Source organism: Populus trichocarpa, chromosome 1 (assembly GCF_000002775.5).
Source record: "Populus trichocarpa isolate Nisqually-1 chromosome 1, P.trichocarpa_v4.1, whole genome shotgun sequence".
Taxonomy (NCBI): Eukaryota; Viridiplantae; Streptophyta; class Magnoliopsida; order Malpighiales; family Salicaceae; genus Populus; species Populus trichocarpa.
In genome coordinates this window covers 2,851,362-2,865,129 of record NC_037285.2, presented here as the reverse complement: position 1 = coordinate 2,865,129, position 13,768 = coordinate 2,851,362, and the positions used below count along the sequence as shown (strand labels likewise).

At 31.2% G+C, this 13,768-nt stretch overlaps 4 protein-coding genes across 10 annotated transcripts in view; 2 read left to right on the top strand and 2 right to left on the bottom strand.

The window, feature by feature from the left end:
• The window catches only part of LOC112324893 (probable CCR4-associated factor 1 homolog 11), a 41,003-nt gene extending 35,419 nt beyond the window's left edge, over positions 1 to 5,584 (bottom strand). The window contains exon 1 of the mRNA XM_052455342.1: positions 4,516 to 5,584. Within this exon, the coding sequence (XP_052311302.1) occupies positions 4,516 to 5,380 (865 nt within the window). The 5' untranslated portion in view covers positions 5,381 to 5,584. The remainder of the gene's footprint in view (positions 1 to 4,515) is intronic.
• LOC112326133 (wall-associated receptor kinase-like 22) overlaps positions 1 to 13,768 on the top strand; it is a 129,057-nt gene that overhangs the window by 40,067 nt on the left and 75,222 nt on the right. The gene's annotated exons all lie outside the window — the stretch shown is intronic.
• Positions 1 to 13,768, top strand: part of LOC7476788 (wall-associated receptor kinase-like 22) — a 151,579-nt gene that overhangs the window by 96,434 nt on the left and 41,377 nt on the right. The window lies entirely within an intron of this gene.
• LOC127905423 (uncharacterized) lies at positions 8,099 to 9,166 on the bottom strand. Its single transcript, XM_052453594.1, has 2 exons — positions 9,141 to 9,166; positions 8,099 to 8,401 (listed from the first exon to the last, which is right to left on the bottom strand). Exons 1-2 carry the CDS (start codon positions 9,164 to 9,166, stop codon positions 8,176 to 8,178), a joined length of 252 nt encoding a protein of 83 aa, XP_052309554.1. The 3' UTR covers positions 8,099 to 8,175.

Below are 13,768 nucleotides of genomic sequence, written 5' to 3'. Positions count from 1 at the left end.
TAAAATAACATGTATAATAATTAGTATTTTGTGCCTTGTGGTAGTACTATTTATGATCTCTCCGTGTGATTTTATCACTCCTTTGATTTTCTCTATCTCACCCCACTCCCAGCAAAAGTTACTCTCTAAATCCGAAAGTTGAAAGATTATATTTTAGTTTCAATAATAGTTATTAAATTTTGTTTCATTTAAATAAAAAAAATTAATCATGTCAAATTTAATATCATTTATAAAAAAATAATTCATCCAATAATCCAATAATATGCACCCTTTTTTAAATTAGATGATTTTTTTAGTCCCTCTTCTTTTTTTTTACCACACCCTTATACACCCAAATTAATGACCAATTATATCACATTTATTAAATTTAATTTCAATCCTAAACTTTATTTTTCTTATTTATTGGTCCCTAGTTTGAAAGAGTGGCTAGATTCTCGTGATAGAGAAAAAAAATCTAGATTGAGACCGATTCAAGAAAAATATAAAACTTGTCTCTTTTATCCCAACTATGTCCATCTTTTTTTATCTTGAGATAGTATCAAACGCTGTTTTAGCGACGTGTTAATGAATTAATATTTTTTTCTTTTTTAAATATCAAAACTATAAAAATGCACTAAACTAGAGAGAACAAATTAAAAGATACTTAGGCCAGGCTTTAGCTGCTTAATTTTACATAAAACACACAAATTCAAAATTTATTAGTCTTTAATTTTAAGTCATCATTATCAATTTGTCAAGTTTAATTTTTAAATCTTGTTGTATCTGATAGACAGATAATATTGATATAAAGATGAAACAGAAATGAAGAAAGAATAAAGAGTATAAAGGAAGAAGAACAGAGGTTCTGTTTGTACAGAGAAGCAGAAGACGAAATTTATGCACTGTTATACTGTTGTTTTTGCTTTACTTTTTACATTATTATTTCTCACTTTATATATGCAGTATTGGAAAGGTACTACACGGAGAATATGCTTTCTTTTACACTCAATATAATGCTAACAGATTCTGTTTTACTAACAAACACTACTAATAGAATGCTAACTATATTAATTGCTAATCTTCTGATACTTAGCATCATTAGGACCGTTGATATCTTTACAGTATCATCGTTATGAATTGGTCATCAGTTGATTCGGTACTATAAAGCTGCTTTCCTCAAACACCAAAATTAAATAATTTGTTCATTGACTGTATGATCTGCAATATTGATACAGTTAATTGCAGGAGAATATTTAAAGATTTTTTCCATGTCAAAATAGATTAATTTATTGATGGAATGATAAGACTGAATAATTATTAACTAATAAGGTTATTACCATGCATATCACATACATAGAGAAGAGTCAAACTGCATATTTGTCTCTTCAGTGACAAATTCAGCGCAAAAGTTTTCACTGCCAGAAGCTGCTTGGAAAGTTATTTATTTATTATAATTCGTTGCTTTCTTTCTTTGCTAATCTAATTTCTAATGGACAGATTTGTTTTTGAAATGGTTAATATCAAATTAAAAATGGAATTCACTCACATTTTGAATTAATATTTTGTTTGATAATGTTCTCTTTTTAAACATGAAATATTTATATAACTAAAATCAATTCTAAATAAATAAAAGATTAATTCTAAAAAATCTTTGGTTGATAAAAAATTTATATCCATAAATTTTTTATTTTACATTGAAAGATTACAAGTATATATAGTGGTGTTTTAGAAAAATAAAATTATAAACTCTATAACACATGTAACATTTTAAAATCTTCCTTGCTACTGAAGGAATATATATTTTAAAATTATTAAATGTATTTTGGATACAAATATATTTCTTAATATTGTTTTCTAAAAAAATAAGTTTTTGTCAAGTTTTTCAAACTGTTGAATATTTGTGTAATCTTAAAATATTTGAGGGTGGTTTGGTGTCGACTCTTAAGATAACAGTCAAATTGTCTAAAGTTATTAAAGATTTCATAGTTGAATAATTAGGAGCTTGGATCTATGTTATTAGACATTTTTAATTCTTTTTCGAGCTTGGATTGAGTTTTTGAAGTTTACTTGTGCTTCAGAGAAACTTCTCGGATGTTTCTTCTTGTTTTTGATGATGAACTCCCCTCATTTGACTATTCAATGATCACAAGAGAGATAATATTTCTTGTCTGACCTTTTTTCCTCTCTTAAATATTTAATTAATTTGTTGTGTATTAGTTATTCAACTAATGAGGAAAAATGATTAAAGAACCAATTCAACTAAAAAATTTAAATTATTAGGTGAGATCTCAAGATATGATTTATATTATTCTCTAACATACCCCTCAAGTGAAAACAATTTAAACTTGAAACTTGCATGAACGCACACTACCTTATGCTTTATTTATTTTTTATTAAATAGATAAGGATGATGAGATTTGAACTCAAAACTGCTTAGTTATCAAGACTCTTATACTATGTGAAAAAATCAATTTAACCCAAAAGTTTAAGCTGTTAGGTGAAATCTCAATATATGATTTATATTATTATCTAATAAAAATACCCTCTTTTCATATTAAACGAACAATTATAATATTTTTTTTACAGCTAGCTCGATCTTAAATATTCCCATTCCATTATTAGCTCTTATATTATTTGTTATGCAAATTCATCACAAATAATTAAAGTCCCCTTGAGAAATTAATATAATCTCCAAATCTTCTATAAAAAATTCAAATAATAATTATTTTATCTAGTAAATCCCCAGAACAAATTATTTTTGAAAAATACTCAAATATATAGGAAACTTTATTACCCTTCTCATGTCGATTTTTCTCACCTTCTACTCTCCACCAATCCTTCACCAAACTGTTAATTTTAATTCTACTCTCTCACAAACATACAGTACTTTGAGGAAGTCCTGCTAGCTAGGCACATTGTGTCCAATTAAACTAGTACCCATGTCTATTTCTAATCCAGACAATTGAATCCACTTGTCCTCCTGCTAGATTAAACTAGAAAGCCTAGAACATGCCTATAAAGTCTTGAACTGTGTTGAACTCCGAAACAATACGAGAAATGAAAATGGCCTACAAATATTTCTTGTCTCCAATCATTCTCCTACCGTTGCCCACCTTATTTCAGTTAGCAAGAGCAGTTGCACCTATAGCAAAGCCTGGTTGTCAAGATCACTGTGGAAACATCAGCATTCCATACCCTTTTGGAACGACAAAAGATTGCTACCTGGAAGAATCGTTTGAGATTGTTTGTGACGAAGCAGCCAGCCCTCCTAGGGTTTTCATAAGAAAAACCAATATGGACGTTCTGAATATTGGAGATGGTGCTGCCGTTGTCAAAGGTCCAATTATGTCCTCCAATTGTTCCGGTAGGCAATCCGGTCCACCTGTGAACTTGGAGGGAAGTCCTTTCTTTTTCTCCTTCGGTAATCTGTTCATTGCAGTCGGCTGCAACATCCGTGCTCTATTGACAGAGATTGGGCCCCAAGTCAGTGGATGCGACTCAACATGCGTTCCCTACTATAATCATACAACCATTATTTTTGGGCAAGAAATTAATAGTCTCTGTTCTGGTAAGCGCTGCTGCGTAGCCAGAGCTCCTTATAGGATGCAGGTTTTTAATCCAAGTCTAGAAACTAAAAACGAGAGTCAAGACAGCAGTGGATGCAAGCTTACTTTCCTAGCAGACCAAGAATGGGTTGCGTTCTCCAATATAAACAATCCGCAAGTGTTTCATGATCGGGAATATGTTCCGGTGGTGCTGGCTTGGGTGATGGATTACAAGCTTTGGAAATATGACCCCAAGACCATGAGTTGCAAATATTCCCTTCTTGAGCACTCTTTGACTTTAGCCTACGAATGTTCTTGCGGGAAAGGTTACGAGGGCAACCCTTACCTTGGGTGCGTAGGTAAAGTTACTGTTTAAGAAAAGACTTTATGTTGCTGTTTGGCTGTACAGCAGCTTCGCTTTTAGCTCTTGAAATAATACTTCTGAATAATAATAATAATAATAATAATAATTTCTGCAAAGATTGTTCTGGTTTATCAGGAAAAAAAGTACATGAGCATCTCTTTTCTATTTATCGATCGTCTTCCTGAGTTATAATTTCCATACTGTATGTTAAGACTTTTGAGATTTGTTGCGCCTGCTTATTTGATCAATTTCATATCACCTCTACTGCTGGTGATAATCGATGCAGTATGAACATCTACGTTATAACAATTAATTATACATTTTTCTGCCTGTAGGTATATCTAAGCAAAGTTATTGTAGCTCAAGTCCCTAGCTAGTTGCTAGGACTATTGCTGTTATAGGCTCTCATCACTCTTTCTGACAAATCAATGCGAGATCCGGCTTTAAGGCAAACTTGAATTAATGCAAAACAAATCAGAATATATAGCTAATCAAGGGAAAAAAATATAAGCATAAAATCGAGGAACTTGGATTAAAAAGTTTAAGCGAAAAAAAAAGAGATGACACTGAAAATATTTGATAGACCTGAGAGTACAACTCCATTGATATTCCTTTAAACTAGAGTACTGCCCATGAATGTATCAGGTGCGTAAGTGAACCCTAACCAGCCTTCACACAGTCCAAACATCATTCCCTCATAGCCATTCAATTTCTCGAGATCAATTTTAGCACACGACTCCTTAAATCTCACGAATGTTTGAAGAGTTAACAAGCTATCAGATCCTGCCTGGTGCCTTCTTCCCGTTATTCGTTCAACACCAAGTAACATAGCCACCCTCTCCAATCCACCGTGCAAGCCACTAATGCATCCCATCATGAATTTTGTATCATAAACTCGAACCCCAAAGAAAAACCTCATCATCCCCAAAAAAGACCGCATATCACTTGGCAACTCTCGTTTAGTTAAAATCTTGATCAAGAATCCAAAATCATAAGCGCCATGAAAAGTAATCCAAGTTATTGAAGAATTATTGGAAACAAGTCCAGAACTCAAAATCAGCCTTCCAAAATCTGAGGAATCAATACCCTTCTCTCTGTTCTTCTTCAAATCAATACCTTGGCGTTCAAGTAACCCAATAGACTCTTCATTGTGATGATCGTGCTTGATATTGAAATCCCGGAAATTAAACTGCCACGCATAGTGGAATTCTGTTCCGAAACTTGGAAGATTTCCATGTGAATCAGAAAGAGTCATCCCAAGTTGAATTATTTTCAAGAGATCAACATTCCACTTCATGAGACAGTAGTTTTCATAGGGAGTGGCATGAGACAGCGAACTCTTGTCACGATTTAATTGAAAGATAGTACCAGGGAATTCTGTGTCCAAAGCAACCAAGGGGAAGCGAGAGATCGCTTCCTTGATTAGAAAAAACTCATATACGAGGTTGTCTGCCCAGACTTCGCGCAGATGTACTGGTTTGCTGCTCTTCATCGTTGACGCTGTTGTGATTTGAAGATCTAATGCAAGTTGAGCTATTTCAATGGCTTAGGTTGTCAATCTATAGCCAAGATCAGAAGGCGTGGTCCGAAGTTGATTAGGAGTGTATGGAATCCTTGTTTCTTCTGGTTTTCCATCTCAAAATTAAAAAAAGAGATCATTCCTAGGTTTCCTGCCGCGAGAAGGATTGTTCTAATGGAATGCTACTTTCAGTGTCTTAAATTAATTCGGTTTATAATTACAACCTCTTTATATAATCAAGGAGTCCTTAAGGATTAAGACTCTTAATTGCCTACCTAATATCCAATCAGGGAGGGATTAAAAAACAAATTGCATGTATTGTTCAATCCCTGCCAGCAAATAGATGAGCCGCCAAATCAAGAAAAATTGTTACTCCATCTGTTTCAAAGATATTATTTCATTTAACTTTTCAGCAATTATTTACGTATCTTATTTCAAATTATTTTATTCATCATTTGAAAGTAAATAAGAGAGAATCTTGAGTGGAAGAATTAAAATAAATTATAATTAGAGGTATAATAGTAAAATCAAGTAATTAATTGTTTAATTTTTTTACACTACTAAAAACAGGGGCTATTAGCATCTGAATAATTCCGTTGCTAAATTCAGTAACAGATTTGCAACGGATTACACATATATTATTTTTTTAATATCAGCAACGGATTTTAGCAACAGAAAATTCATTGCAAACTTTACATTAAATTTAGCAACGGAAAATCCGTTGCTAATTAAAAAAATAATTATTTAAATTTTAATATAAAAATAAATGGAACTAACTATGCCTCTTTGACGTTTCATGCGTTGTTTTCTTTGTTATTTACTCCATCTCTGTTGAGCAGCTCTATCATTCATGAGAGAGAGAGAGAGAGAGAGAGAGAGAGAGAGAGAGAGAGAGCATCAAGCTGTTATAACAGGAAGGATCGAGGGTAGGTCTGTAGAAGATGTATGGAGATGGAAAGGAGGCATCTTAGCATCTGGCTTTGTTGATCAGAGAAGGTAAGAAGAATTGACAAGGAGAAGGGTTCGCTCCCATTTTCTGTGCTCTCTTTGTTCATGCTACTTCCCATCCCATAATTTATTTCCTTTCAAGCTGCTCCTTCCTTAAAGTCTCACATCTACTTTGCCAGTTTCCTTTCCTTTTATCCCACAATATAACTCGAACTTCCTTTTTGCTGGTAACCTGTGGATGTGCTTGCATGTTAGCTCTAGCAGATGGGGTTTGAGATTTTGGAGCTCGAAGAAATAATTTTGAAAAATGTTGCAGATAGAAGAAGAATGCGTCAATTGTACTGCCTGCACAAATACATTGATCGATCGTCCTTGAGTCTTCAGTTTTTGACAAATAAATTAAGTTAGATGCGTTGAGTTATTGCTGTACAGCTACCACTGGCATTCCTAGCCTGTGGCGCCGAGCATGTCATTATTGCTGTCATCCGGTAATCCAGCCCTTTTATCCGGAGAATTCGTTGGTGATTGTGAATATGAGCAACGGAGAATCCGTTGCTAGTTTTGCAACGGATTATCCGTTGCTAATTCTAAGCAACGGATTTTCCGTTGCTGTGAAATCAGCAACGGATTTATCCGTTGCTGAAAAATCAGCAACGACAAATCTGCATCCAATTTTTGCCGTTGCTGATTCCGTTGCTAAATTATTTTAGCAACGGATTTTAGTATTATTTGCAACGGAATAGTCCGTTGCTAATTACTACATTTTTTAGTAGTGTTAATCATGGATTATAATTTTAGGACATAATCCAAAATGAAAGGTGAACAATATCTTTGAAATAGAGGGAGCGGTTTTCTGTGACAAATGATGATTTTGCTAAATCAAGAAGACAAATTGTCGGTCTAAATTGTTATTGGATTGAGTTTTAAAATTAAATTGGGTGGAACATCCTAATAAGTCAATCTATAATCTAATTAATTTGGATAAAACTCTATTTAATTTTTTTTTAAAATGAAATAATATTATTTCAAAAAAAATTCTTAAAACAACCTTATTTTGAAATTAATCCACATAACTGAAGATCAGTTGTTGTTTTCTAACTTATGTCTTCAGTTGTTTGAGCATCAATTAACTACAGAGCGGATATTCTATGAAGATAGGCAAATTAAAAGAGGCCTATTGATCGGCTTTGTGCTATGTAACCAAGAAAATGAAATAAGAAGCTATTTTGTGAATTGGTTAGAAGAAAGCACAGGTGCTAAATTAACATGCAATTGGCAGCCCGGGATTGGGAAATTGATTGAGCAAAGAACCAGCAGGAAAGGTCTTCCTATTCTTTATCTGTAAGCAAAGAAACTCTGGATGTCATAACTCTGAAATTCCCATGTTAACAGCATTTCTCAAGCTGTTCTTTTCACTGTCAAACACAAATGGTGGAAAACTGCAATTTGTCAAGCAGCTATTTATCAAGAAAACAGACTTGTTTGCTATCTGTTATAACTGGGAACTAGTCTGAATAGGTGGCTTTCTTTTTGTATAGCTTTGTAGCAGGTCGATCCTGCTTCTCGTTCATTGAATAATGATTTCATTCATCAAAAAAGTTACAGCACAGATAAACTATATCTAGAAAATGGGAAAACATAATTTAGCCATAAAAGAAATCACCTGTGCAATTGTTATAAAAACAATGAAGAATTATCAGTGGATGTGATTAAACATTTTAAAGACAAATTCTGGTACATCATGTATACAAAGTCACCAAGGAGCTCAAGCATGAGGCAGAGAAAACACTACCAAGAACCGATTGACTGTGTCATCCGTGCTAGAAAAATTTGAGTTTTCCATTGCCTACAGAATCCTTTGCCAGCTCCAAACGACATAATGTCTTTTTGGTACCTGTCAGTCCAGAACATGATTCAGTGGCCCCTAGGGTAACAGCGAAGTAGAGATAGATTGTGCATAAGAAAGCCAAGAGAGCGAAGGCTGTTAAGAGGAAACGGTGTCGCTGAAGGAGTGTTGACCAGCCACCCAACTCATCCCGTGCGAGGCTTTAAATTTGGTTGAACAATATCTTGCTTGGAGAATGAGGGGAGCACACAAACACCTCTAATTCATCTCCCTCGCTTGCTAGATTCCCTCTCACATACATACACAATAAACACCACATAATTCCAGATAATTAGGGGAACTATAACCTATCTTCACTTTTTGCAATTTAACACTACTAAAAACAGGGGCTATTAGCATCTGAATTTAGCAACGGATAATTCCGTTGCTAAATTCAGTAACAGATTTGCAACAGATTAAACATATATTATTTTTTTAATATTAGCAACGGAAAATCCGTTACAAACTTTACGTTGAATTTAGCAACGGATTTTCCGTTGCTAATTGAAAAAATAATTATTTAAATTTTAATATAAAACCAAAATTACGAACATCGTTGATTACACTTACTAGAATAAAATCTCAACCGTTTATTTTTCGCTGGCTTTGGTAAATCTACACCAGTACTCTCCCCCCCCACACCGAAATGCAAACAGAGACCAATTAACAAAACCAACAGATGAAAATTAATGATCTTCCACTCTTCCAGTCTCCTTCGTCCCTAATAACATCGATCCATAACTGTAGAAAAATCACCCTCTCTTCATCGATTTGATTTTCCTTTATCCCAAACATTTCATCTTCTTCGCGTCTTCAGCACCCCTAATTTTTTTTCTTCATCTTCTTCTCCTTCATCTGAACAGTTTCAATCTTTCTTTGTAAACCACCAAAAACACAGACCCATGGCAACATCGAACCAGACCCATCATTATCACCATCGAACATGCTGATTTACCCCTTCTCCTTGTAAACGGGTTGGGTTTTTCACGCTTTTCTTCAATAGTTCAGGTAATTAATTTAGGGTTTTTGTTTTTCTTTGTTGCAATTTAACTTACACTAAAAAATTTTCACCTAACTTTCCCAATCTCAGGTTTTTTTCTGTCCTGTAGATCCATCTCGATCACCTGTAACTCAAGAACACAGGTAACATTTTTTTTTTCGATACTTTGAATATTGGTTTTAGGCTATTAATTCGATAATATAAGGGTTTATGAAATGTTTTTACCATGATCTATAACCTAATTATGCATGTTTAATTGAAAATTTATCAAAACCCCCAATTTAATTTTTAGGGTTACGGTTCATAAATTGAATGACTTTAGGCTACTGGACTAATGCTGGTAATTCATGTGTCTGGAAGAGAGTGATCGATGGAAATTATGCATCAGTTCAATTTCTTCACTTTCACTGAGATGTTTCATGCTGTTATAACTTGCTACCCTGTTGCTTCAACTTTTTACCTTGTAATGCTCTACTTCTATAATTTTTAACTGTTACAGCAGCGTATGGATGCTGTTAAAATCTAGAGAGTCTAGCAACTGGTTAACCTGTGATGCATTTTCTTCTTCTGTAGCAGTCCAAGTGTTTCTTTTTTTCTTGCTGTGATTTGATTGAGCATGCTTGCAAAGTTTTAGTGCTGCCTTTTAGTCACAGCCAATCCAACTTACTAGGATGTGGTGGTTGCTGATTCGTGTAGATATTTTTTCAAAATATGCAATTATTAGTTTTAGTTGCAAAACTTATACGCACTTATTTTCCTTGACAAAATTCAATTTTGCGATGCTATTCATATTTCTAATATCATATCATTTTCTGGAATAATCCACCTTTTATTTTGCTGTGTTATGCAGGAGAAACCTCAACTATTTCAGTTTGTTCCAAATTAAAAGCAGGTACCATTTGTTCAGACCATATTGTATTCACAAAGTTGTATTTATTGTGATAGATTCATAATTCTGTTTATCTGATTTATGCTCTCATAGGTCAAGGCAGCACACCAACTTCTCAAGACTATTCCACATAGCTATGGGAGCAGGAGGGTTGATGGAGTTCCTGTTTTCAGCAAACAAAATTCAGATATTGCAATAGCTACCAAAGACGGGATTAAGTGGTGTGTATTGATTCTCTTGTATCAAAATTTAAATATGCATATTTAAATTTTTAGGGCATAGGACTATTTTTTTTTAATTTCCTTATTCAATTCCAGTTTGTATATTGGTTATATTCAATTAACTTTTCAGGGCATAGGACTGTTTTTTTCCTTTCCTTATTCAATTCTAGTTTGTATATAAAAAAATTAATTGAATGATTTTCTTTCATTAAATCTGATATTAAGTTTCTTTTTAGATGGAAATTATGAGACCAAAATGAAACCTGGAGATGACAAAATAATATATCAATTAACTACAAATTTATTTTGATTGTTGCTGGGAAGTCAGTAGTTCCTTGTTGTGAATTCTTGGTCCTATACTGATTTTCTATTGATCTGACTTTTGGTTAGCTAGGTTTATTTATAGCTAAGTTATTTATGCTATGCTTTTTGTACCTTGTTGTTCTGCTCTTTGAACTAAAAGCATCTCATTGGAATTTCATTTTATGCAAAGGCTCGATTTTGTAGAAAAATTATGTCCTAACCATATAGATTCCTATTAAGTTATAGGTTTTAAGAGATAATAATTAGAGTAAATTATAATTTAGTCTATGCATTTTTTATGATTTTATAAGTTAGTCATTATGTTTTTGAAAACCATAAGATATAATATTTCATATTAAAGGATTTATGTTGAAAATTAATTTTCATATGAAACTCACTTCAAATCTGTTCTGAAATATGCTCTTTTAACCATGTTTTTTTTAAAAAAAAAATAAATTCTAACATTATGTGTTGGTGGGTGTTTCTTGGGTAGTTCTATGGTTTATTGATGTGCTCTTTTAGGAGTGGAGGTCTTGCAGTGTGGTGAGATGCTAATTTGGGGTCTATTTGGTTAGCAAGAAATGATGTGGTCTTTAACAATACTAAACCATATATGCTGAGATGAAATTTATTCTCGTATCTTTCATAGTGTTGCTAAGTGGGTGAGGTCTGTTCATGGTTCCTTGTTATAAATTAAATGTTAGTTATTTTGAAATTTCAAAATAACTTTGTAATCTTGTTCAAGATTGAAAATTTTTATGTTAGATCTTAGAAGAAAAAAATTGTTATGAGAAGACAATTGCCATGAAAATATAAAAACGAAACAATACTTTAACTTGGATATTCTTTTTGTTTTTCATAGTTTAACTTAGATTTGTTTTAAAAACTAGCAATTGATATAGCTCGATGGGTTTAACATACTGTTTATATTTTTTATTTTTCCAACAATATGAATGGCTTATTGGATCACAATATAAATCAATAGAGTTGGCTAAGTCTGATTGGGTTGCAACAAGGAAATCTCCACCTTGGGCCATTGATTATTGGGGCTTAGGTAAGTCTATTTTGCTCCATTTTTTGATGGTTGCTTAATTAGATTATGCTTAATTTGTCTGCTGGGCATGCCTATTGTAATCTTTTCAATTAATTGGAACTCTGCTTTTCATTGAGATAAGATTATTCATATTTAAATTTATTTTCCTTGTAGATCCTAGTTTTGGAGGTTTATGTGAACATGATGCTGGGATTATATTCAATTAACTTTTCTGGGCATAGTACTGTCCTTTTTATTTCTGCTTTTACATATTGCTTCCTGAAGTTCATGTTTTTGGTAATTTTCCTCTTAAGAAGAATAAGAATAAGCCTCGGTCTTTTTTATTTAATTTCAAAACCATGAAGGCATTTAGAGGCCCAAATCCCATTTTGATTATTTGGTTAGACAATATAAATCAATGACAAGGCAGTTTAGAACTTTGGGTGGGTAGTTCAAAAAAAGCCCTTTCATGTTTAAACCAACTTTAATTATTTTTAAGGTCGATTAATGGGTTGTCCAAAAAATAATAATTAATGCTTTATGAAACTTATACTGTATTTTTTAGCGGCAAAACCATTGTAATTAAAATATAATATTATAGTGTTTATATGTTAAAAAATCCGAAATTAAATTAAATTAAATTAAATTAAATTAATAGTTTACTCCAATAATTAAAAAGGAAATGGATAAATAACAATATTGTTTAAATTTGGATTCAATTAATAACATATTATAATTCATATATTTCAAATAAATTTTTGAATCATGTAATTGAATTCAATTTAAATGCTTAAAATATTTCAAATAAATATTGCATTTTTTTACCCACAAAACAAGCCATTAAGTAAAATCACCATGTTAAAATCATATTTCTCTAATTAAAATATAATATTATAGTGTTTATATATTAAAAAATTCTGAAATTAAATTAAATTAAATTAAATTAATAGTTTACTCCAATAATTAAAAAGGAAATGGATATATAACAACATTGTTTAAATTTGGATTCAATTAATAACCTATTAGAATTCTTATATTTCAAATAAATTTTTGAATCATGTAATTGAATTCAATTTAAATGCTTAAAATATTTCAAATAAATACTGCATTTTTTTACCCACAAAACAAGCCATTAAGTAAAATCACCATGTTAAAATCATATTTCTCTAATTAAAATATAATATTATAGTGTTTATATATTAAAAAATTCTGAAATTAAATAAAATTAATAGTTTACTCCAATAATTAAAAAGGAAATGGATAAATAACAATATTGTTTAATTTTGGATTCAATTAATAACCTATTAGAATTTTTATATTTCAAATAAATTTTTGAATCATGTAATTGAATTCAATTTAAATGCTTAAAATATTTCAAATAAATACTGCATTTTTTTACCCACAAAACAAGCCATTAAGTAAAATCACCATGTTAAAATCATATTTCTCTAATTAAAATATAATATTATAGTGTTTATATATTAAAAAATTCTGAAATTAAATAAAATTAATAGTTTACTCCAATAATTAAAAAGGAAATGGATAAATAACAATATTGTTTAATTTTGGATTCAATTAATAACCTATTAGAATTTTTATATTTCAAATAAATTTTTGAATCATGTAATTGAATTCAATTTAAATGCTTAAAATATTTCAAATAAATACTGCATTTTTTTACCCACAAAACAAGCCATTAAGTAAAATCACCATGTTAAAATCATATTTCTCTAATTAAAATATAATATTATAGTGTTTATATATTAAAAAATTCTGAAATTAAATAAAATTAATAGTTTACTCCAATAATTAAAAAGGAAATGGATAAATAACAATATTGTTTAATTTTGGATTCAATTAATAACCTATTAGAATTTTTATATTTCAAATAAATTTTTGAATCATGTAATTGAATTCAATTTAAATGCTTAAAATATTTCAAATAAATACTGCATTTTTTTACCCACAAAACAAGCCATTAAGTAAAATCACCATGTTAAAATCATATTTCTCTAATTAAAATATAATATTATAGTGTTTATATATTAAAAAATTCTGAAATTAAATAAAATTAATAGTTTA

Excerpts from the sequence above, each read along its gene's own strand:
- LOC127905423 (XM_052453594.1), bottom strand. The coding sequence starts at position 9,166 with ATGGGTCTGGTTCGATGTTGCCATGG. Across the intron at positions 8,402-9,140 it reads CTGGTTCGATGTTGCCATGG|CCTCGCACGGGATGAGTTGG; the intron begins GTCTGTGTTTTT and ends CCAAATTTAAAG.